General features: G+C 31.9%; 5 protein-coding genes across 5 annotated transcripts; 2 read left to right on the forward strand and 3 right to left on the reverse strand.

The window, feature by feature from the left end:
* Positions 1–867: 867 nt before the first annotated feature.
* HELRODRAFT_191322 (hypothetical protein) lies at positions 868–6,160 on the forward strand (the record flags this gene model as incomplete). The annotated part of the gene is made up of 14 exons (XM_009017910.1): positions 868–932; positions 1,146–1,341; positions 1,585–1,746; positions 2,026–2,175; positions 2,416–2,562; positions 2,650–2,718; positions 2,865–3,092; positions 3,177–3,503; positions 3,818–3,919; positions 4,256–4,384; positions 4,539–4,736; positions 4,874–5,561; positions 5,707–5,829; positions 6,045–6,160. 14 exons carry the CDS (start codon positions 868–870, stop codon positions 6,158–6,160), a joined length of 2,700 nt encoding a protein of 899 aa, XP_009016158.1.
* Positions 6,161–8,225: 2,065 nt separating this feature from the next.
* HELRODRAFT_77283 (hypothetical protein) lies at positions 8,226–8,891 on the reverse strand (the record flags this gene model as incomplete). The annotated part of the gene is made up of 2 exons (XM_009017911.1): positions 8,226–8,352; positions 8,731–8,891. Coding segments are annotated over 2 exons (288 nt in total), but the record flags the coding sequence as incomplete, so codon positions are not given.
* A 3,978-nt stretch (positions 8,892–12,869) lies between these two features.
* HELRODRAFT_171165 (hypothetical protein) lies at positions 12,870–15,151 on the reverse strand (the record flags this gene model as incomplete). The annotated part of the gene is made up of 2 exons (XM_009017912.1): positions 12,870–12,982; positions 13,369–15,151. The coding sequence occupies 2 exons, from the start codon at positions 15,149–15,151 to the stop codon at positions 12,870–12,872; spliced, it is 1,896 nt and encodes a 631-aa protein (XP_009016160.1).
* Positions 15,152–18,121: 2,970 nt separating this feature from the next.
* HELRODRAFT_171166 (hypothetical protein) lies at positions 18,122–20,308 on the reverse strand (the record flags this gene model as incomplete). The annotated part of the gene is made up of 1 exon (XM_009017913.1): positions 18,122–20,308. One exon carries the CDS (start codon positions 20,306–20,308, stop codon positions 18,122–18,124), a length of 2,187 nt encoding a protein of 728 aa, XP_009016161.1.
* Positions 20,309–22,137: 1,829 nt separating this feature from the next.
* HELRODRAFT_191323 (hypothetical protein) lies at positions 22,138–23,527 on the forward strand. Its single transcript, XM_009017914.1, has 5 exons — positions 22,138–22,486; positions 22,619–22,867; positions 22,937–23,336; positions 23,366–23,377; positions 23,407–23,527. Exons 1-3 carry the CDS (start codon positions 22,192–22,194, stop codon positions 23,167–23,169), a joined length of 777 nt encoding a protein of 258 aa, XP_009016162.1. The 5' UTR covers positions 22,138–22,191; the 3' UTR covers positions 23,170–23,336; positions 23,366–23,377; positions 23,407–23,527.
* Positions 23,528–26,158: the final 2,631 nt, after the last annotated feature.

The raw sequence follows: 26,158 nt of genomic DNA on the forward strand, positions 1-26,158 counted from the left end.
GTGCCACTCAACAGTATTAAAGAAAACCTCGTTCCGAAATATATTAGAAATTTGCCCCGAGGTATACCACACACAGGACATATTCACCTCCTCCAGCAACAACTTGACCAAGCGCGAGAGAAAGAATCCTGTGCCACTCAACAGTATCAGACTTGTTGAGCGTTCATTAAAGAAAGTCATTAATGCAAAATGGGCATATATCTTCAACGATGTTTGTATTAAAGAAAACCTCGTTCCGAAATATATATATTCCGAAATATATATATATATATATATATATATATATTATGTATCAATACAAACACATCAGTATGTATAAAAATATATAAGAATATATATTATAATATATATATATATATATATATATATATATATATATTATGTATCCATACAAACACATCAGTAGATAAAAAAATATATAAGAAATTATAATTTTTGTGAATTCGCCCAAACATATATTACATAATTAAACAAATGCACAGCTGAAGGTCACGTGGCATGCGTTAACCAATGAGATGCGAGTTGGCCTGTGACGTGTTGTAACACTGCTGTAAACATTAAATAAGCTTGTAAGTTTGGATGGTACTGCCGATTAAAATGTTGTTTACATTCTCTTTTTCGAAGATGTCGAAGTTGTAATAATTTGTAAGTCACTTGAAATCTCAATAAATGGATTAAAATCTGAAAATTTTCTAGCTGATTACGATGATTTTGATGGAAATGAGAAAGCTCGATGTCACGTGATGGTTTCCAGCCAATCATTTTGCAGTTTGTTTAAACGTGGGTATAAAAGGCCGCGTCGCTTTCTCCATTGAAGATATGTCCTGTGTAGTTTGCTCTTCTCCGTAATTCATTTCTGTCTATATCATGGAGACACAAAACCATCCATTAAATTCGGATATTCCAAATGCTGAAGAAAACATTAAAGAAAGGTTTTCTTTTTGTATTTTGGAATAAATTCTTCCTATTTTCATCATTTTCACAAACAAAAATTTCCTCCGTCATTGGACGCCATTGTTGCTAAATGCTCCCGCCCCATGCAATTTTTGTACAATTTTTACATCGATTTTTTTTGTTTGAATGTTATAATAATTTTTGAAAGTTTTACTATACGTTCTCTACGTTATTTTTGTTGCGTTTAAAAGCAACGGGGAGAATGATGTAAACAGCAAAGTCATTGAATCACAGAATGACGGGATTAATGACGCAAATACAAAACATGGAAATATCGTGAATGGCAACTTGTCTGATTCCGAACAAAATTTTGAAAATCTGTCTCTAAGCCAGCAGTTGTTGAAAAACGACTCATCAAAAGCCGGGACGGATGATAATAGTAGAAATGTAGGTATCAAATGAAATATGACATCATTATCATTTGATATTTCAGATTTTAATTTAACAATTAGTTTTAATATCTTGCATATTTAAACTACATTTGGTTTTTGACAGTGTTTTTCAAAATCAATTAGTTAGTAATTTAGTTGATTTAATTAATTTTTTTTAATATTAAAAAATTGACTTGTACATATTTCTTGAGCTGTTATAAAAGTGACCGACCAAACTTCATGTGATTTTAAATGACAGATGTCTAAAGAAAAATTTGATAGGGATTATGATCAACAAGATGATGATTTGAAATCGTCTAGTGAGTTAAATGATGATGAAAGTTCGGTTGATCCATTGTCGTCTCCAAATGTGGATAATTCAAGGTGTGCTGTGTCGACATCACCTAACAGCACTAATGCTGTAAGTTTTAATTCAGATCATTTTCAAATAAGACTTGTTCACACTTAGTGTGGTGTGCAAAGGGTGGAAATATAAATATTTTATTAATTATGTATGTCAAAATCTATATGTATTGGAATGAATAGTTATTTCTTTTTATTTTAAATTAGAAAATCTGTTTCTCAAGTGCCTAATAATTTGATTTTTGTTTAGAATAATCAACAGATATAATTTTAAATTTAAATTTTCTATGTATTTTAAAAATTCATCATTAACATATATGCAAAATTAAATTTCTAGCTGTCTTCTCAAAAATCTCCGAGCAGAAAAAAGGGAAGAATGACTAACCAGCTTCAATTTTTAAAAAATGTTGTTATAAAAACACTTTGGAAACATCAGTTTGCTTGGCCTTTTTATAAACCAGTTGATGCAGTGAAACTCAATCTGCCTGTAAGTTTTTATTGTTAGAGCGTGGTTGTCATTTTCATCCCAAATTGTTTTTTGTTAGCATTGGTAAATTTGTTTCCAATGGTCTTTTCATCTTCTTTAAAAAATTAACAAACAACTTGGCAATGTCTATTGTTTTTAATGTTAATGAAACAATATGTTTTATTAATGTTAATGAAACAATATGTTTTGAGTCTCAAAAAATAACTGATCGATCATAAAATTTTTAACTCATTGTAACAGGATTACTATAGTATAATACATAACCCAATGGATCTTGGAACGATAAAGAAGAGGTTGCAAGCATGTTACTATCAGGATGCTCAGCACTGCATTTGTGATTTTAATCAGATGTTCACCAACTGCTACACTTATAACAAACCAGGAGAGGTTGGGAATAGTTTTCCACTGCTGTCATTTTATGATTTCGTGCAATCAGATTAAATAATTTTTATTAAATGTATATGATCTCTTCAGGATATAACTGTTATGTGCCAAGAGCTGGAGAAAAAATTTTTGCAGCTGTTGGCTGGCATGCCCAAGGAGGTATGTGTGGCAGTTGTTTTGATGTTTGCTGTTCATGGAATGTTGCTTTAAAGATTTGTAAAAGCAGTTATGGTAATGGCGATTCTGTTCCATCTTATTTGAGGTTAAAATATAGATTGCTGAATGGCAAATATGATCACATGCAGGAAGTTGAATGCCATGTTTCTAAGAAAATAAAAAATATGAGATACACATCACCTCTTCCCCTGAGAAACAAAATGGTTCTAGAACGTAGGTGTGGGACTGTCACAACTCCACCCAATACACCTATTCCACCAGTACAACATAATGTTGTGAAAGAGGAAGTTGTTACTAATGAAAATAACACAAACATCAAACGAAATAGCACCAGCACAGCAGCAAATTCTTCAAAAGTAATATATTAGTTGTCATTTCATTAAGGTGTGTCTTATTGCATAAATCAATTCATTTTGACAATCAAATTTTTATTTTTGTAGCAAAGCAAAAAAGGTGTAAAGCGAAAAGCCGATACAACTACTCCCCACCCACCAGCTCTCCCCACATCATCCAGCTCATTCAAATGCATCAGTAACACCAGTCCTAGGGCCAGTGACCTATTACACAACAGTAGTTTCTCGTCACTCACTGCCATGCCTGGCTCCATCAACAGTCGGAGGGAGAGTAGTAGGCCAGTAAAAAAACCAAAGAAAGATCTCGATGATGATCAGTTGCAGCATAGTTCAAAAATCAGAAAAGATCCACTGTCAGAGTCTCTCAAGTTCTGTGGCACTGTCTTGAAGGAACTGCTATCTAAGAAACATGCTGTAAATAAGTTTTTTCATTATTTATAATTTTGAACTTGTTGAATCGTATATTAATTTATACATTTTGCTATGAGGGGTTTATATATGTTTTGATGTTAGAACTTATTGACAGTATAATAATACAGTATTTAGAGCTGTAGTCTTGTATTTACACTTTATTTGGTCCTGATAAATACCCAGCAGTGCTTGTTTTAATGTTTGCATATGGATGTGGAAATGTTGTAAAGCACCGCTGTACTTATTGAAAAGTAGTGCTGTATAACTTCACTGATTGATTGAAAATGATATAGATTTTTTTATTTTAAATTCAACAGGATTATTCGTGGCCATTTCTAAAGCCAGTTGATGCTGAGTTGTTAGGTTTGAAAGATTACCATGAAATTGTCAAGAGACCAATGGATCTTGGTACCGTTAAGGTCTCATATTGCAGTTATCTTACAATATTTGATTCAGAACTTTGTTTCTTAGATATTTTTCAGAAATAAATTTTTTATTTAATTTAGAATCTTTATAATTTTTTGACAATTTGTGTGTTTTTTCCGTAGACATTTTTATTTCCACTCCAAATATTTTTTAGGTTGCTTTTATTTTTGTATGTTTGAATTTTTTGTTCATTCACAAATGAATGATATAAAAAGATTTCAATTTAAATAAACATGTTACACACACACACACACATATATATATATATTTATATATATATTTATTCACTTGTTTATTTATAATAGCTTATATTATTTACTCAACCATAGACAAAGCTTGATGGTAGATGCTACAGGACTGCTTCAGAATTTGCAGAGGATGTGAGAACGGTCTTCACAAACTGTTATAAGTACAATGATACTGAGAGTGATGTCGTCAAGATGGCCAGAAAGCTTCAGGTTGCACTTTCGTTACTCATCTATATATTAGTATTCATGTTCATATTTATGTTTATATTTATTTTCAGATTTGTATTTGGGTTCTTATTTTTGGTCAATGGTTATGATAAAAAAAATGTATGTGCATATAGAACTGAAAATATGTATAATGCAGGATGCCTTTGAGCTGCATTTTGCACATGTTCCAGAAGATGGCCCTCGCCCACATAACACCTACTATCACAACGACTCCAATGATTACTATGAGGCCAGCAACAATAATTCTTCCAAAAGCAGTAGTGATGAGGAAAATGATGAAGAAGATGACAGTGAAGAGGCAAGAGAACGAAGATTGCGAGAGCTTCAGGAACAGGTTTTTAATAACACGTAATTATAGAAATAGATGGATTTCTTATTGGTAATTTTTTATTGAATTTTCTCGATGATAGATTGAAATTGACAATTGTTTCTTGTTTTTATTGATGATGCCTATTTTTCTATCGATTTCAGTTGAAAATAGTCCAAGAGCAATTAGGCAAGTTGTCTGAGTCAAAGTCAAAACATAAAAAAGAGAAAAAGCACAAAAAGCCTCAATACAGTCAGTCATTCTCTCAACAGCAGCAGCAAACACATCCTAATCACTTGCAACATCTACCAATGCAGCCACAGAGGTCGCAAATACCTGCTCGCCCTCAAACAACCACACCTCTTCAAAATCCTCTCCGATCACCACCTATCGCCAATAATTACGCACAGCCACATTTGCAGGCCACTCTAGCTTCACCAACATTACCATCTCCACATGTGCCTAATTCAATACCACCAAGAACCAATCCTGGTCCTGGTCGACCAAAATCTTCAACCAAACGAGCTCCATGCACGTCTACATCAAAACCCGGTAGAAAACCAACCAGTAAGCTTGCTCCTCTTTCCATGGCTTCATTCGAAAGTGATGAAGAAGAAGACGTTCGACCGATGACTTATGATGAGAAACGACAGCTTAGTTTAGACATCAATAAACTTCCAGGTGACAAACTTGGTAGAATTGTCTTAATAATTCAAGCAAGGGAGCCTAATTTGAAAGATTCCAATCCTGATGAGATTGAAATTGATATAGAACAGCTAAAGCCATCAACATTAAGAGAACTTGAAACATATGTTGCTTCCTGTTTAAAGAAAAAACCTAGAAAGCCATATAGTTAGTTTTTTATTTATTTTTTCCTCTAGGATGTTGAATTTAACCTGTGGCCATTTTAGTCTAGATAAGGAGGAAATCAATTACATGACGGCTCAATAAAATTATACAAAAAATGAATTTTTAGGCATTAATCAAAAATTTTCAGCTAAGCAATCGCAAGTCAAATCACAGACGTCGTTTGTAAAGAAGGAAGAGCTTGAGAAACGATTGGAGGATGTTTCGGGTGTCCTTGCCGCTGGTCAAAGCAAAAAATCTCACCCAAAAAAAGGTTCGTTTTATCTTAACCGACCTTTTATTTTATTCTTTGTTTTATTTCAAACTTTCACTGTTCATCTTAATGACCTCATTTCAAACTGGCTGCTATGTTATAGATGTAGCAGTTAAGCTTTAACAATAATTTATAATCGATTGTGCTTTAATGTTGCTATACTGCACTGGAAAACCTGAGCAATGAATTATTTGTAACAATCATTCGTTATACAGATACAAAGCAAGCCAGCACAGCATCTCGACTGAGTGACAGCAGTTCAAGCAGTGACACATCAGACAGTGACACTTCTCCATCTTCTAGCAACTCCAGCGACTCTGAACTTGGCTAAACATGAGAACACGATGTGCTGAATTTGTATACTAATATGTGCATGCACCAGTACATATGCATTTGTATGCTTTTATACATATGCATGGTTTCTTGTGGAAATGCATTCTTGTATGTTTTTTTGTGTATGTTTACGTAATCATACATGCTTCCATGTGTTTGGTCACTTTTTTGTTGCTTGCAGATGAATCAGCTGGAATATTTAACTTAGCTATATGTTAGGTAATAAATGGGAATTCTTTTTTGTTTGGTGTTTTGAAGCTTTGGTGCGTTTAAATGTACTTAATGACAGATTCGCATCAATGTGTGCCTGTTTGTGTGCGTGTGAATGTGAAAAATCAGATAGAGCTTTTTAATTGTGTGACATGTTAGTCCAGTTGTTTCGTAATTTTGTGTGTGCATATATATAAATTGATATTTGTAATTTTTGGTTCGTTAAATTGATTGATGTACATTATTTTAGTCTGTACAGTAATGTGATATAGAGAAGCGGCGAATATGTAGAATTTACGTAAATATTTTTGTGGCATTTTAATTCTCCAAGAAAAAGAAAAATAGAAAAAAATGCCATTTTTGTTATTGTAAATACATAGTTACTTCAAACTGTCAGAGTGGTATGTATGTTATTTATCATTTATTCAAACTTTCTGTTTAAAGAAGTTTTTTGATTGCTAGTGTGATCTATGCAAAAAAATTGAAGGAACATAATCTTTAGAATTTTCACTTGTAAATAGAATAATGTTCAATTTAAATAACATTACAGTCAGCGTCATCGATAAAATTTCATACGCAGATTTATCTGGAAGTTCCACCGTGGTATATTATGCATTATATATATATGTTTACAATACGTGTATATGTGCACTGGCATAACATTAATAACATTCACACAATATATATCATAGGGTTGAAGTAATTGCTGATCAAAATTTCTTCGAGAACTTGGCGCTGCTGAGTTGGCTGGCTTATTGGACCAGTTTTTTAACGATGACTGTTTTTAACATCCTTACGTTAAGTGTTTTCTAACAATTTGTTATGTTATTAAATTAAGGATTTTTATTAGTTTTGTTTCATTTTAAAATAAGCAAGTTTTATGAGCATTGTTCACATGTAACAAGCTGACAAAGTTAGCATCAATAATTGTTAGATAGTTAGCAAATGTCATCCACTAGCTGGCTGTCTGTAAATAATCATCATTTTCGTCACCGACGATGATTAATTCTTCATCCTGATTGTTAGCGCTGGTGATGTTTGGCTTCACGTTTACTCTTCTCTTCTCTTTTTTCTTCACACATTCTTGCTCCTTGAGGGCCAGCCGTTGGTCAACTTTTGTTCTTAGGAATGTTTGCTGGCGTGATTGGAAGGTGAAATGATTAACGTAACATACATCGTATTCATAAATTTGTATTCAGATTGATTAACATTGTGTCATTTTATCAAATTTTTTTAAATGCATGTCAACAGAAAATTCAAAAGCTCTTGATTATTCCTTTATTTGTGACAAACATTGAATGACTGATATTAATGGTGGTTATTGAAGTGTTGCTATTAGAAGTCATTTCATTTGTTGAGGCTTATTGTATTCAGTTATACATATTCTTTGTTTTTGCCATAGCTATATAACCAGGAAATATTTGCATTGAAATATCAATTTTCTGTTTTAAATTTGAACATTATTTACTTTTACTTGTTAATGCTGGAAAATTAACAATTTTAGTTCTTCAAAAAATGATTTGCACACAATTCCACATGTGCACGCTTCTTTGCATACATAAATTATACATATTATCTCATGCAGTTGAGTTCATAGCCTACATACCCCAACAGAGTTTCAACATTTTCCACCCATACTAAGTACTATCCCAGCTTTTTAAATTTACTCCACCTGCCTAAACACAACCTGTGTGTTTTAATCTTCTAAAGTATCTTTAGTGTACCACTCTTTGTCTCACGTACCACACACACACAAATGTGTATAAACATTTACACATAAATTTCAATCCAGAATTCACATTTTGGTTACTTTAATTTTTTTTCTTTTTTACATTTCTTTTAGATTGATTTTTTTACAATATTTGAAAGCAGAATAAATGATTTATAGAGGAAAATAAAAATTTTGTAATAACCAATTCTTGTGATTTTCTGGCTGTCAACAAGACATCATCGACACTGATTTGGGTTCGTTTAGCATGCCTTAAATATCAACCAAAAAAATAAAAAGCTTGTTTCACTAATAATTAGGAGAAAAATGATTTTTATTTACAATCCCCCTCTACCCTTAGTATTTTTCAAGAGGCATCAGCCATAAACACATGTATGTGTAAATACAAGTGAATCAATGCATCACACTTGTCAGAAGTATCTTTACGTTTAGATCTGTCAGGCACCTTGACAATTACATCATTGTGCCTTAGTTTAATGCAGGCCAACAAGCAACTTAATAAAAATATTGCATTTTGTAGTTTTATACATAAACTGATTTGTGGAAGATAATTTATTATATGTATGGCCTAGTGGACTGTTTTAATGGAAAACATCTGAGATTAAAAAATAGAAGAAAATATGGATGACCTTGCAAACAGTTCTAAATCCCTGCCAAGGCATTCTAAGTATCTGACAGTAGTCTCAGTGAGAGCTGCCACAAATTTGTTATTGATTGTTATATCCGCCTTGCTTCCAAGAACAGTGCAGATTTCTGAGGTTGTATAATATATTGCAGCTTTCAATCGCTGTTCGAGTAGAAAATATATTGATCAGTGGAATTTTAATTTTTAGTTAGACATGGACAAGAACAAAAATAATAATGTTTGAAAAATGTCTTTTAATTTTAATCATCATTCATTATTCTATTTTTATATAAAAAAAGTAAAATAACATTAATTTTAAATAATATTAAATATTAATAAAATATAATATACATAGTCATATACCATAGTTATTTAAATTAAATAATTAAATTAAAATTTTTTTAAAAAGTTTAATATTAATTTTATTAAAAAAGAGATCAAAAGATTATTAAACATAAAATCAATTAATTGGAATCCCAATAACATTAATTTTTATCCAACGAACTTGTATTTTTTCACTATCGCCACCGTCACTCATGTCAGTAACAAATATTTGATGATAATTTTTATCTTTAATTTTATTTCGTTTGTTTTTAAAATTTGCACAAAAGTCGAATTCGGGTGCACTTTTCAATACAACAATAGTGATGTAAATTTTCTATTTTTTGAATCTTGCACTGTTGATCTTTGTTGATGATGCTGTGGTTTTCTTTGTAGTGATGTGTTCTTTTGTGTTGATTGATGTTAATATTGTTGTACCGTTGTTTGTATCTTTAGAACAAGAGTGGGCAAACTACGGCCCGCAAATTAAATTAAAAATTAAATTAAAGCAAATTAAAAAAAGGTCGTCAGCCAGACATTATGATCAAAAAAGGAGCCAAAATTTTTTAAAAGAATTTATAAGAATTACATATAAGTACATATGCGCTCCTTCAAAGGTAAAATAGTTCTTAATGTGGCCCTCACAGTAAAATGTTTACCCACCCCTGCTTTAGATCATGCACTGCTTATGTTTGTTAACATTATTTTTCTCCTCAATGCTTTTGTTAATATTGTTGGTGCGAAATGCTTTTGTTAATACTGTTGGTGCGACTGCGTGTGGGTTGGGCGGACTTTATGCATGTTTGAGAAAGATTTCCGTATCGGCTCCTTTCTTTTAATTGTGTGGCTGTAGTGTTGCATAACTTTGATGATGTGACTTGGTTTGTATTTGTAGATGTTGTATGGTTTATGTTTGTTGATTTGGTTATTGGTTTGTTTGTATTGGTTGATGTTTTTGTTTGCCTCGAGTTTGTTGGTTTAGTGGCTCCACTGATTGCCTTGGTTAACGTTGTTGATGTGTTTGTATGATTTATTGTAGATGTTGTGTGGTTTATTTTTGTTGATTTTGTTGTTGGTCTGTTTGTCTTGGTTGATGATTTTGTTTGCTTCGAGTTTGTTGGTTTAGTGGCTCCACTGATTGCATTGGTTAACGTTGTTGATGTGTTTGTATGATTTGTTGTCCTGTGCATTCTTTGTAATTGGTTTGTTCGATTTCTATATATAGATGAAAATGATATTTTTGCTGTTTGAGCACTTCTTGTATTTTCTCTAATTGGCGTAGAGTCTAAATTAATTTCTGTTTCTTCCTTTACCAAGAATTCTTTTGCTGGAGTCAAGCCAGGTGAAGGGACCATTGTTTCAAAAGTCAATCTTCTCCTTATTCTTCTCTTTCTTGGTTCAGATAAACACTTCACATTAAAACTTGTTTCGTGTGAATTTCTAAATGCTGCGCCTTTGCTGCTGGCTGATGTTGTTGTAGTTTTGTTTGTTGATGATGTATTCTTTATGTTCGTTGATGCTAACTTTGTTGTTTCGTTGATTGTGTTTTTAGATCTTGCGTTGTTTATGTTTGCTAATATTATTTTTCTCCTCAAATTTCCTGATGTTATTGTTTTGTTTGTTGATGAAAAAATTTTGTTTGTCGTTGTGTGAGCTTCTGTCGGGTTTCTTTTTATATAAGTAGTTGTTGCGTCTGTTGAATTCAGTGTAGCAGAAATGTCGACTATATTGCTAACATCGCCAGTGGATCCATCATTTATCAAACGTTTTATTTCTGATTTTATTTCTTCATTTTGTTTTCTCTTTTCTTCTATTTCGTTGAAAAGGTTTTCAATCGTCTTCTTGTCTTTTAATATCTGCCGTACACTGCAACAGAAACTGTCCTCATTTTCTCCAATTTTGTTGTTTTCTTGTCCTGTTTTTGTATATTCTCCAAATTTTGTTTTTGTTGCATTAGAAGTGATGCCTGCGTTGCCGACATCGCTGGCAAATTCTGTTTGATCTTCGCTCAGCCAACGTTTTATTTCTGATTTTATTTCTTCATTTTGTTTTCTCTTTTCTTCTATTTCGTTGAAAAGGTTTTCAATCGTCTTCATGTCCCGCAATATTTTACGGACGTTGCTGCAGAAACTGTCCTCCATTTCTTCCTTTGTGATATTAGAACAAAATTCTTCACAACCCTCGAATTTTTCTAAACGATTTGTAAGTTCTTTCGTATTTCCTGCCATTTTAGTAGTTATCGTAGACTGATGAATGAAAAAAATTACTGAATAAGAAATTTTGCAAAAGATTATTCGATTGTTAATAGCGCTAACCACACACGAAAGCTGTTTATGTTTCCTCAAGTCAGGTCTCTCACTTATATAATAAATTCATGTTAGCAGATGGACAAAGGATTACAACTTATTTGTTAATTGAACACATTGGAATGTTGGAATTTGGATAATCAAAGTGGTGTTAATTTATTGCTTTGTAAAATTCATTTGGGATTTTCAATCGATGCGCTGAATATCACATATTAAAGTGATTGTTAACAAAGACAACTAACGGTTAATTAATCATTTTATTGAAACCGTTTATTTATGAATGTATCAGTTAAATGTTTATATAAATTTTAATAAAAAATTAATTAAATTTTTATAGGAAAGTTACTATATTTTATGTTTTAACCAAAAGATAATAATAATAACAACAAAGTTAATTATAATAAAAATAACAACTTTGTATATTTACTCTGGCACTTTCATTTATTATAATTAACTTTGTTAAAAATGTTAATTTTAATAAAGTTAAAAGATACAAAGTAGATAACATGGAGTTTATCAGTTGTCAAGAAGTTAGATTTTAACGGCTTTTAAATGGAAGGCTTGTTAAGATTGACAGATGAATCGGACCAAAGTATTTTGTAACTTCCTTTTACTAAATGTTTATGTTAACAATGTCCTGTGTTGTTTTTCTTTGATTGTTTTGTCAACTAGGCTTTCAAATTTTGCTAAAAATATTTCATGACAGCTAAAAGCAGCAGAAAATGTTTAGGTAGAAGGACAATATCAGATGGTTACGGCGATGGTTAAGTCAGGTACCTCCTTTCCATTCTTTTTTCTCCATTGAGATGGCAAAATTATTTCATAATAAATTTCTCTTACTTTAGTTTTTGAAACTTACATACGTATTTGGTACAATCTGTCGTGGAACGGTACTTGGTTGTTTTAATAGTACTTTTTTGTATTTAGCTATATTTCTTGGGCAAATTTATGATTAATGAATGAATTTATTGTTTACACATATATAACAAACATTAATAAGCTGTTTTTTTAACCATTGGCCACCAGAACATGCATAGGACTGTATGTAATGGAATAAATGTATAAGTTTTGAAATTTTTTAAGTATATATCTGAAAGAATCTTGATTTTGTTTTTAAATTCTCTACATTGTTTTTATCACATTCAAATTATGCCTTATTATATTTCTTCGAGAATCATATTTACCGACTTAAGTTTTATACTGTTTTATATTGCGATTATCGTCTAGCAAATTGGAATTATCATTGGAATCAGAATTCGAACAGATTGAAAATTAAACTTGCGAGAAATATTTATTGTTAGTCATTTTACTTTACTAGATCTGTTATTAACGACAACTATTTATTTATTATCATTTATTTATACAAATCAAACTACAAGCTATAACTATTTAACAGACGTAATAAAGCAGGGGTTGGGAAACTATTTGCTGTGAGGGCCGCATTGAGAACTATCTCATCTTTGAAGGGCCGAATATGTACATAAATAGCAAACCTTTTCGACCCGGGGGAGAATTTTTAAGATTTGTGGCTCCTTTTTTGGTCATAATGTCTGGCTAACGACCTTTTTTTGGCGAACAAGTTCTCGCGGGCCGCATAAAATAGATTTGTTGGCCCTAGCTTGCTCACCCCTGTCATCCCAGACATAAATGATTAAAAAAAGGATCGAAATGAATAATGATGTTTACATATTTACATGAAAATACTTTTTTAGAATTTTTAATGTTATTAAAATTTTTTATCGATTATTTATTTATAATTTTTTTTTTCGTTTATAATTTTTTTTCTAATATATACAGTACGCACAATATATACAGTATGTACACTATATACAATTACAGTTATTTAAATTTTTTATCATTCATGTATTTTAATCTTTTTTTTAATTTTTTTCAATATATACAGTATTTACAGTATAAACAATATGTACACTATATACAACATGTACAATATGTGCATGTTGAGTTTGGATTGATGACAAAGATTCGGCGGGCGTTTGACTATTGTTTGTTCCAACTGTGCAGGACCTTCAACGTTGCTTGCAGCTGAAGCTTCCTTAAAAGTGGAACTGACTTTTTTTTCTTCTGAGTGAGTCTTCTCTTTTTAATTGCTGTCGAAAGAATTAAATAATTGATACTCGAAAAGTTTTGTAGTCCATCCATTATTATTTCCGAATTTTTTCCTTTCTTTGTCAGGATTCTTGGTGTCAGCGTAAAACTTGATGATGGACTTGTTGACGATGATTGAAATTGCTCAATGATCGTCGTTGTGCTGTTTGTATACGCAGATTTTATTGGTGTTGTATTTGTTTCACTAAATGTTGAAGTGCTGTTTTTGTTTGTTGAAGCTCTCGCAGTCCTAGATGGCATTTGATCTTCAGTATTGTTGCTGTTTGGAAGGCCATCATTAAGGTTTTGTGTGGTTGTGTTCGTTTCAGATGATGTCTTTTCTGTTGGTGATGTGTGGACATTGGCATCTGGCCTGGGGTTTTTCAGTTCAAAAGTCAATCTTCTTTTTGCTCTTTCTATTTCCCCTTTCTCACTGGAGTCTTTTACATCCACCTTTGTCTGCTTTGAATTTTCACCTGGGGTTCTATAAATATTTGTTGATGTTGTATTGTTTGTGTCTATAGATGTTTTTTGGCTTATGTTTGTTGTTGTTGGTCTGTTTGTGTTTGTTGATGTTGAGTTGTATGTATTAGTTGATATTTTTATTTGTTCTGTGTTTGTTGGTTTTGTGGCTCCTATGATTGCTTTTGTTGATATTGTTGGTACTTTTGTTGTGCCGTGTCTAAACATGTATGAGTACGACATCCGTGTTGGTTTCTCAGATTTTTCTGTTACTTGCGATGTTTTGTGGCTGATGTTTGATGATTTTGATGACGCTGGTTCATTTGCATGCGTTTTCAATGTTTTTGTTGTGTTTGTTGGTTTGGCAGCTCCTCCGATTGCTTTTGTTGATGTTGTTGGGGCGTTTGTGTGGTTTGTTGTACTGAGTGTCTTTTTTAATTCATTCGTGCGGTTTCTATGCATAAACGAAAACGATTTCCGTATCGGCTCCTGAGCTTTTCCTGCTTTTTGAGATATTGAATGAGATGAATGGCTAATATTTGTTGTTTTGGACGTTGGTTTGATTCCATCTGTTGACGTTTTTGTATTGTTCGTGCTTGTTGGTCTAGTTGCTCTAATTGTTGAAGTTGTTGGTGCGACCGTGTGATTTGGGCGATTTCTATGCAAATATGAAAATGATATCCTTGTTGGTTCTTGATCTTTTCCGGTTTTTGAGTTAATTTGTGTGGTTGCCTTGCTGTATATGATCGATGATGTTGATTTGTTACCATTCATAGATGTTGAGTAGTTTATGCTGGTTTTTGGTCTTGTTGATGTTTTCGTTTTGTATGTGATCGTTGCTTCAGTGGCTCCACTGATTGCATTTGCTTTTGTGTAATTTGCTGCTCTGTGTGTTCGTCGGACTTTATTTTTTTGGTTCCAGTATATTGTTGAATAGGACATTCTTCCTGGTGTCTGAGCGACATTTGTAGCTGCTTTAACAGGTGTAGTTGTTGATTCTGTTGAATTTGTTGCTGTGTTGCCAACATCATTATTGAATTCTCTTAAATCTCCTCTCAACAAACGTTTTATTTTGGATTTAATTTCACAATTTTTTTTATTTTTTTCTTCTATCTCCTTGAAAATGTTTTCAATTTTCGTCTTTTCCTCCATTATTTTTTTGAAGTTGCTGCGGAAGTTGTCCTTTTTATTATTCAAACTTTTGTATTGTACTTTTGAAGTGTTTGCCATTTTATTAATTTTTGTGGGTTGAAAAATTAAACTTTATATTCTGAAGTTATGATAAATGCTCGGAAAGATGCTGTCGAACTGAGATTACTAAATAAGAATAGCTTGAAAAATTATCCAATCGCTGCTTGCACTGAAATCTTATACAAAGCTGGTTATGTTTCTCAAGTCAGATCTCACTGGCTTTTATAGTAAATTCGGGTTAGCATAAAATGCCAGCCTGCATTGATGGACAAAGGATTTCAACTTTCTTTTTTTTAATTGAATACTTTGGAATTCTTTCCGTTTTATAACTGATAGAGTTTTGTTGGTTTAATTGCTTAATTATAGTGATTTGTCAAAGGTTATTTCGAAACTTTTATTGGAAGTCACTTAATTATTGTATTGAACGTAACTAATTTATCAAAGTGAATGTTATCAAAGGCAATTAACGGTTAATTATTCTTTTCAGAGCAATTGTTAAATATTTACTACAATACAATAAAGTAAAAACTTATATAGTTTTTAATAATGCATTAATTAAAATTAAGGTAAGAAAAAAATGTATAAAATTATTAGCAATAAATGAAAGTGTCAATGATTAATTAGTTACGTATTGTTCAATACAATAATTAAGTGACTTCCAATAAAAGTATCGAAATAACCTTTGACAAACCAATAAATATCACTTTAATTAAGCAATTAAACCAGATAAACTCGATCAGTTATAAAGCGGAAAGAATTCTAAAGTATTCAATTAAAGGAAAGTTGAAATCCTTTGTTATGCAACTTAAATGGAAAGTAAAGAAGATTGTAAATTTTAGGTTTCTATTGCTTGCTTCTTTGATTTATTGATTGCCTGACTGATTGTTGCTTTTATTTTCATCGAAATTAAACTGAAACATTGAGCTGAAAAAATCGCAGCTGGATTGACTGACTGCCCTTTCATTTTTCTTGTTTTTTGTTGGCACAAAAATGTGAAGAAATCATTTCCTGATAGCAAAAATTTTCAAATGATTTTTCGTCCTCACTTTATCACTGGTGCCGTGAGTCAATCAGTCAGTCATTTGGTCTCAATTTGAACTTTGAAAGGAAATTGACGTAACTGATTAATTAAAATGAATGTTAACAAAGGCAATTAACGGTTAATTATTTTTTTCATTCCACTTAGTCTGTTGCTGTAACATTTCTTTGGGAACCAACAAAATTTTTTCAGCGCAATCAAGTGCTATATACTGTTTTCATTTTTTTTTTCAATCTTTTAATATGAATAATAATGGGTTTTTACTTCTACTAGGTCTCTATTAACTTTAGCAATGGCATTTTGCCTTTCAACGATCAACAACCTGCTTCTGTCTTGAAACATGTCTTGAAATTATCTATGGAACAACAAAAAAACATCATTTTTTCAACTAAACAAAGCACACCTCTGAAATAACTAAATAGAGGCGCTCTAGAAATCAACAACACAATACAATGCCATGTAATACAATACCATTCAATATAATACAAACCAACACAATACAATACCTTACAATACAATACCGTACAATAAAATACAATACCATACAATGCAACACAACTAATCTGCGATTGTTTACAATTTTCATCAATTGGAAATTTATCTACTTTAGTTTTTATATAATACATCGTTTGCGTAATTTAATTTATCTTTTAAGAAGATTTCAAAATTTATTTACAGCATTTTTATTTTTCATGTAATTTTCATCATAGTAAATATTTTATGTTTGTCTTTATGGTTGTTAGTATTTTGTTTGATTTTGTTGTTTTCGATTTTTTAAATTTGACACTGTGGAACTCTTTTCCATCCATCCGCCAATCCGTCATTGACATCGACGTTGGATTTCGAACGAAGTTTTTATACCTCGCTTACCAGAACTTCACATTTAGTATATATTTTCGTGTATCAAATTTATCACCTTCGAATTATTCCTTATTATATTTCTTCGAGAAGTATATTTGCTGACTTAATTTTTATACTGATTTGTATTGTGAAAATCGTCTAGCGAATACTATCATTGCAATCATAATTCGTACAGATTGAAATTTAAACTTGCGAGAAATATTTATTGTTAGTCATTTCACTTCATTATATTTGTTATTAACGACAAATATTTATTTATTATTATTTATTTATACAAATCAAACTACAAGTTATAACTATTTAACAGACATAATAAAGCAGGGGTGGGGAAACTATTTGCTGTGAGGGCTGCATTGAGAACTATCTCATCTTTGAAGGGCCGAATATGTACATAAATAGTAAACCTTTTCGACCCGGGGAAGAATTTTTTAAGATTTGTGGCTCTTTTTTTGGTCATAACATCTGGCTGACTATCATTTTATGGCGAACAAGGCGTCGCGGGCCGCATAAAAAAATCTTTACTGGCCGCATGCGGCCAGCGGGCCGTAGTTTGGTCACCCCTGTAATAAAGTATGCAAATGCAAATTTTTGAAACAAAATCAAATGAATAAATACAAAAATTATTATATGACATAAATTATTAAAAAAATGAATAGAAATGAATAAAGGTAACTAAAATGATGTTTACATATTTATATAAAAATACAATTTTTAGTGTTTTCAAAGTTATTCAAATTTTTTTTATTTACCTTTTTTTTATTTTTTTCAATATATACAATATATACAGTATTCACAGTATAAACAATATGTACAATATAAACAATATGTACAATATAAACAATATGTACAATATAAACAATATGTACAATATAAACAATATATTCAATATGTACAAGTTGAGTTTTGGATTGTCCACAGGATGGATGGCAAACATTTGGCACGAGTTTGACGAATGGGTAGACTATTGTTTGTTCTAACTGTGCAGGACCTTCAACGTCGATTGCGCTGTTTTGTTTGTTGAAACTCTCGCAGTCCTAGATGGCATTTGATCTTCAGTATTGTTGCTGTTTGGAAGGCCATCATTCAGGTTTTGTGTGGTTGCGTTCGTTTCAGATGATGTCTTTTTTATGTGATGTGTGGAGACTGGCAACAGGTCTGGTGTTTTTCAGTTCAAAAGTCAATCTTCTTTTAGAAGTCATAGATGGTATTTTATCTTCAGTATTAATGCTGTTTGGAAGACCATCATTCAGGTTTTGTGCTGTTGCGTTCGTTGCTTTCTCTGTTGGTGATGTGTGGATATTGGCAACTGGCCTGGTGTTTTTCCGTTTTAAAGTCAATCTTCTTTTTTCTTTTTCTATTTCCTCAAGCTCACAGGAGTCTTTTACTTCCACCTTTGTCCACTTCGAGTTTTCACCTGGGGCTCTATATATATTTGATGATATTGTGTTGTTTGTGTTTATAGATGATTTGTGGCTTATGTTTGTTGATTTTGTTTTTGGTCTGTTTGTGTTTGTTGATGTTGAGTTGTATGTATTGGTTGATATTTTTGTTTGTTCAGTGTTTGTTGGTTTTGTGGCTCCAATGATTGTGTTTGTTGATATTGTTGGTACTTTTATTGTGCCGTGTCTAAACATCCGTGTTGGTTTCTCAGATTTTTCTGTTACTTGCGATGTTTTGTGGCTGATGTTTGATGATTTTGATGACGCTGGTTCATTTGCATGCGTTTTCAATGTTTTTGTTGTGTTTGTTGGTTTGGCAGCTCCTCCGATTGCTTCTGTTGATGTTGTTGGGGCGTTTGTGTGGTTTGTTGTACTGAGTGTCTTTTTTAATTCATTCGTTCGGTTTCTATGCATAAACGAAAACGATTTCCGTATCGGCTCCTGAGCTTTTCCAGTGTTTTCTTTTAATTGTGTGGCAGTCGTTTTGAATAACTTTGATGATGTGACTTGGTTTGTATTTGTAGATGTTGTATGGTTTATGTTTGTTGATTTGGTTATTGGTTTGTTTGTATTGGTTGATGTTTTTGTTTGCCTCGAGTTTGTTGGTTTAGTGGCTCCACTGATTGCCTTGGTTAACGTTGTTGATGTGTTTGTATGATTTATTGTAGATGTTGTGTGGTTTATTTTTGTTGATTTTGTTGTTGGTCTGTTTGTCTTGGTTGATGATTTTGTTTGCTTCGAGTTTGTTGGTTTAGTGGCTCCACTGATTGCATTGGTTAACGTTGTTGATGTGTTTGTATGATTTGTTGTCCTGTGCATTCTTTGTAATTGGTTTGTTCGATTTCTATATATAGATGAAAATGATATTTTTGCTGTTTGAGCACTTCTTGTATTTTCTCTAATTGGTGTAGAGTCTAAATTAATTTCTGTTTCTTCCTTTACCAAGAATTCTTTTGCTGGAGTCAAGCCAGGTGAAGGGACCATTGTTTCAAAAGTCAATCTTCTCCTTATTCTTCTCTTTCTTGGTTCAGATAAACACTTCACATTAAAACTTGTTTCGTGTGAATTTCTAAATGCTGCGCCTTTGCTGCTGGCTGATGTTGTTGTAGTTTTGTTTGTTGATGATGTATTCTTTATGTTCGTTGATGCTAACTTTGTTGTTTCGTTGATTGTGTTTTTAGATCTTGCGTTGTTTATGTTTGCTAATATTATTTTTCTCCTCAAATTTGCTGATGTTATTGTTTTGTTTGTTGATGAAAAAATTTTGTTTGTCGTTGTGTGAGCTTCTGTCGGGTTTCTTTTTATATAAGTAGTTGTTGCGTCTGTTGAATTCAGTGTAGCAGAAATGTCGACTATATTGCTAACATCGCCAGTGGATCCATCATTTATCAAACGTTTTATTTCAGATTTTATTTCGGAATTTTTTTTCATCTTTTCTTCAATCTCAACAAAAAGATTGTCAATTGTCTTCTTGTCTTTTAATATCTGCCGTACACTGCAACAGAAACTGTCCTCATTTTCTCCAATTTTGTTGTTTTCTTGTCCTGTTTTTGTATATTCTCCAAATTTTGTTTTTGTTGCATTAGAAGTGATGCCTGCGTTGCCGACATCGCTGGCAAATTCTGTTTGATCTTCGCTCAGCCAACGTTTTATTTCTGATTTTATTTCTTCATTTTGTTTTCTCTTTTCTTCTATTTCGTTGAAAAGGTTTTCAATCGTCTTCATGTCCCGCAATATTTTACGGACGTTGCTGCAGAAACTGTCCTCCATTTCTTCCTTTGTGATATTAGAACAAAATTCTTCACAACCCTCGAATTTTTCTAAACGATTTGTAAGTTCTTTCGAATTTCCTGCCATTTTAGTAGTTATCGTAGACTGATGAATGAAAAAAATTACTGAATAAGAAATTTTGCAAAAGATTATTCGATTGTTAATAGCGCTAACCACACACGAAAGCTGTTTATGTTTCCTCAAGTCAGGTCTCTCACTTATATAATAAATTCATGTTAGCAGATGGACAAAGGATTACAACTTATTTGTTAATTGAACACATTGGAATGTTGGAATTTGGATAATCAAAGTGTTAATTTATTACTTTATTAAAGTTCATTTGCATTTTCAATCGACGCGATGAATATCACAAAGCCGATTAATCAGAGTGACTGTTAACGAAGGCAATTATTCATTTTATGGCAACTGTTTATTCAAACTTGTCATATATATCTATGCATACAATTTATATAGATTCTAATATGGAATTAATTATAATTATTATATAAAAGAAAAAATTTAACCAATAATATATGAGAGTTTCAAGGTGAAGTAAACAAAGGAATGTGCCAAAGAAGACTTTACCTGCTTGTAAATTACAGGCTTGTAATGATTGGCTGATGAATGATTGAATTACCTAGCAGAGTTTGCTTTTGCTAAAATGTTTATGTTTACAATATCTTTGATTGTGTTGTTGACTACGCTTTCAAATATTGAGAAAAATATTTCCTGACAGCTAAAAGTTGAAGAAAAATGTTTAGGTATATTTTGCCAAATCTGCTTTTGCTTTTTCTGGTCCTTTTCTCTGGAACTCTCTGACTACTTCTCCATCATTTGCAAAGTTCAAAGCGGATCTCAAGACCCATCTATTTTCAAAATTCATTGAGGAGCGCTGTTGAACATCGCGGAAATAGCGCTTTATAAGCTAATTGATTGATTGATTGATTAATTGATAACAAAATCTGCTTATAGCCAGCAGCAAAAATGACATCACAGATCTACTCAAAATATGCTTTGAGATATACTCCCATGACAGGAGATAGTTACAGCAACCAAAGACAAGTGCCTACACAAAATAATGTATTTGTGGTCGTTTGAGATATTTCATTTTTAGTAACTGACTCGAAAATGTTGGCGCTTGTAGGAACTGGCCTGGTGTTAAACATTTCAAAGGTCAATTTTCTGCTCTGTTAATCAACAACTGCAGCAAATGCTTAACCGACAAACACTAGCCAAATAAAAACATCAACAGATGCAATCAGCAAACTAACAAACACAAGCCAAACAAAAACATCAACAAACACAACCAACTCAACATCAACAAATACAAACAGACCAACAACAAAATCAACAAACCACAACCACACAAACATCTGTAAACATAAACAAGGCAACATCATCAAATTTATATAAAGCACCACTCGGAAAATCAAGTGGAACAGAAATGGAAGCAAAAAACTGAGCCTGCAAAAACCTCGACAGAGCAGAAAGAAGATTAACTTTTGAACACCGGGTCAACTGTTACAAACGTCAACATTTTGGAGTCATTTGCTGGAGATCACTCATCGTCGATGAGGAAGGAACCATCTCAACCGACCACAAGCACACAAACCTGAAATGATGACCTTCCAAACAGCAACAATACCGAATGCCATCTATGACTGCAACAACTTCAACAATATATATATATATATATATATATAAATATATATATATATATATATATATATGTGTGTGTGTGTGTGTGTGTGCGTGTATATACATATGCGTATTTGTGTGGTTTCCGTAACCATATATAAAATTATTTAATGTGGCTACATTAAATGTGCACGCTTATAAGCTTATACATTTTACTAGAAAGATTTATATAGTATCATCATTTATACTCTTAGCCATAACATAGAGACGGTGTAATTATTTATTCATTGTTGCAAACTATTTTTTATTTTTATAAACTTTTAAAAGAAATCATGATTTTAAAATTATTGTCGTTAAATGGGATGATTTTTTTGATACTCACAGTTCTCACTGAAAAGTGCAATGCTCAAAATCTGGCTCTCAGAAAGGAGACGATATGTAGTTCAGTTTTCGATAACCTTTCTTTACCATCTAACTTGGTGGATGGTGACTCAAATCCTAACTATTCCAGTGGGCATTGTTATCATGGGAGCGATGGTCCTGGTGGTCCCAATTGGGCAGTTGTGGATCTCGTGGATTCCTATTATGTGGATTATGTGAATCTTTTTTCGAGAGACTATTGTTGCCGTACGTTTTTCAGTTGTGTTGAAAAATTTTTCGGTCATAAACAAATTTAAAATTGTGTACAAAAAATTTTTCAAAATTAATCATACCTATTAATATTTTCAATTGATTTGTAAGTTACATTTTCATTGTCAGCCGAACGCATGGATTATTTCGTGATCGGACTGGATTCGAAAAATTATAATGGTTTGGACGTTGTAAGAGGTACTTATCCTCTCTGTGGTCAATACAAGTACAAGGCAGTTGGTGGTGGAAAGCACACATTGAAGTGCAATGCCCACCTCACATCAGCCCATCGTTACGTCATTGCTCAACAGCCTGTTTACGGACCTGGAGCGTTTTCCATCTGCGAACTGGAAGTTTTTGCTGCTAATTATCTCAATTGTAAGATATTTTATGTTTTGTTAAATTGACTTAATTAATCTGAAAACAACAATTTTTATTTATCCACAGCTAAAATTTGGAAACGTTTTTTCAACCGGCGTTTATCTGGATATGTTTCAGGTAGGTTAGTTGTTAATGGAAGAATAAAATGTTTACTGACATGCATTCCAGGATCATGTGATTCCGTTAATTTTCAAGTAGATGGGTCAGTTTGTGAGCTGAACAGGCATTTGAATGGCTACCTACTAAGTAGCTTAAACTTAAGTTCAGGGTGGAGTTTCTACGAAGTTCAATATGCTTAGCAGTTCAAATTCTACAAGTATGAACAACTCTTGTAATCAATTGTGACACTTAATTCAAGTTTGATAAAAGTTTGAAACAATGCTTGCAACATTTAAAAACATAAAAAAATAGCTCTCAAAAGATAACTCTATATATTCTTTATTTGCATTAACTCAATATGTAAAAAGTTAACCTATTTTGCAATATTTGTTAGAAATTAATAATTATCTGATTTGATCAGTTTGCTGAATAAACTTCTTATATGTGATGATTTTTAATTAATATGAAACACGACTTTAGGCGGCCGAAGGCTATTTTAAAGCGTAACGATGTTTATTAAAATTTTGTGTGATAATTTAAAGATTTTTTTTGTGAATCCGTCATGTTTTACATGTGACGCACTTAAATTTAATTTAAGCCCATCCCATGAAACGTTGCTTAATAAATAATAGTCACAAATAATAAATATTTTAAATAAATGATTATTAAATATAAAGGGACATGAAATTAAAAAAAACTTATTGATAATCACTGCCTTCCTCATCATACAGGAGACATGCAGGTAAGAAAATTTTGGAATAGATGACGAGAACATTGATTTTTTCCCTTTCAAAGTTCCCTTGTCATTCTGTCGTATCGCTTGCGTTGAAAACTTATGATAAAAAAGTGAAATAAAAAATTATTATTGGAAATAAGAAATTCTACTAAAAACATTGAGTAAATTTCTTGCTGAATGCACACACACACACACACACACACACACACACACACACACACACACACACACACACACACACACACACACACACACACACACACACACACACAAACACAAACACATGCACACACATATATATATATATTTATATATTTACGTAAAAAGTGAAAAAATTACAATAAGGAAGTAGATGTTTGTGAAAGCCAAAATATTTTGCAAAATAATACTATACAAAAATTACTTGAAAGAGATGAGCGATATTTCATTACAATCAATACGGTGAGAGCAAAAAATATAATCAATAGCGGGTCTTTGTTTTCTTCTCAAACGTTTTGCATATTTACCGGTTGGTTTTCTAATCAATGCTAAATTTATTCACATAAAACACGTAAAAATAAATATAATATTGAAAAAAATTGCAACAAAAATCTCAGCTTATCCATGTTTTTGTTCTCATTTACTTCTCATTGTTTGACGAGACCTACAGTACGTGTGTGTAAACCTGTAAATGTATGGTTTTAAGAGTTACCGCAGAGGTTTCAGAAAGTACAAAATTGACAAGGAAATGGAACTAGAAGGAGCTCTTGTTTTTGTAATTTGTAATGTTATGGTGCCAATTGATTTTTGTTTATTCAAAAATTCTCTTTGTAGTTTCAATCGCGGAATGAGTTTCTTCATCTGCTCCGGTCTTTATTCAACTGTATTTCAAGGCACGCACTGTAATAAACGTCTCGCGTTATGGTTGTGGTCAATCGAAATAAATTTTCATTATTGGTTGGAAGTAATTTACGCTAGCATATGCATTGCAGTAGAAAACTTCATTTATGTTTAACCTACAGAAAATTGAATATTCAGTCCGTTGGCGATTAAAACGTTGAAACGTTTAATTATACTCTTTATGATATGTAGTTATTGATGTTAACATATAAAATTTATTCCCATACATACGTACATAGATGCACGCATACAAATATACGTAAGGCACACCTCAATATGTACACATACACACGCTTACATACATGCTTGTTTGCATACATGCAAACATACATACACACATACATACACACACACTCAGACACACGTGCACATTTATTAATTGTTTGTTTCATTTTACTCTCGATTTATTTTTATGCAGTAAACAAGTTACTGGTGTTACTCGTCCAAATGTCATTTAACATGTCTTAAGTGCCTAGTTATGTCGCATGCACTTAATAAAGTATGCAATAAATAAGAGCAACAAACACTACTCTATCCACAATCATCAACAACTACATTGTTATTATTTATGTGTGTGAAACATAAATAATGCATAAAATTAGGACAACTCATCAAGCGAAGAATTTAAAGAGTTATTGTATCATTTAACAAGTGCAAACAAATAATTAAAATGCTTCTACTACTACTACTACTACTACTACTACTACTACTACTACTACTACTACTACTACTACTGCTACTGCTACTACTACTACTACTATTACTACTACTACTACTACAGCTACTACTACTTCTTCTGCAGCTGCTGTTACTACTACTACTACTACTACTACTACTACTACTATTACTACTAATAATATTTATTTATTTATTTATCTTTATTTTTTTCTAATTTTTCCAAATAAAAATTTAAAATAGTTTCCAATTACCATTTGCCATTCGATAAATTGTCGAAAAAATAATCGAAGTGTTATTTCGCGATTTTTGTAATAATTTAACTTTCATGTAAATAAATTACGAACTGTCGTAAATAACTTATGAATAGTTGACTCAGTGCACAGTGCACTACTTATATGACTTATATAAATGCTGTTTGAAACATTTGAAAACGCAACTGAAAGGAGTCATGCTGTTTGGAATTTTTTTAATTTTAATTATATGGAAACGTGAAATTGTTTTACTGTTTCAATAAAAAAAAGTTAACTAGTTTTATTCATACACTACTACTGCCATAGTGGTGAGTTGTACCCTACTTTTAAAAAAGTGACTAAAACTCAGTTTTTGCACAGAAAAAACGCCGTTTCTTGTAGAATGTTAAAATTATTGCTCCCCCGTCAAAGTTGTCCAGATCCGCCACTGTAAAATACATTTTTATAACATTCACTACCTGGGTTAACAATTGTAAGGGAAATTAAGTGTTTGGTCCATTTTGAGAAATCTACGCTGGAATTTACGAATGCAATTTTAAATAGTAAAATTTAGATCAGTTAGAGTGTTAAAACGTTTTCAGGTAGTCATTACAGTTTTTTTCATTTTATTTTAGCTTTATTTTTTTTAAATTGTTTGCTAAATGG

Source organism: Helobdella robusta, assembly GCF_000326865.2.
Source record: "Helobdella robusta unplaced genomic scaffold HELROscaffold_20, whole genome shotgun sequence".
In the NCBI taxonomy this organism is placed as follows: domain Eukaryota; kingdom Metazoa; phylum Annelida; class Clitellata; order Rhynchobdellida; family Glossiphoniidae; genus Helobdella; species Helobdella robusta.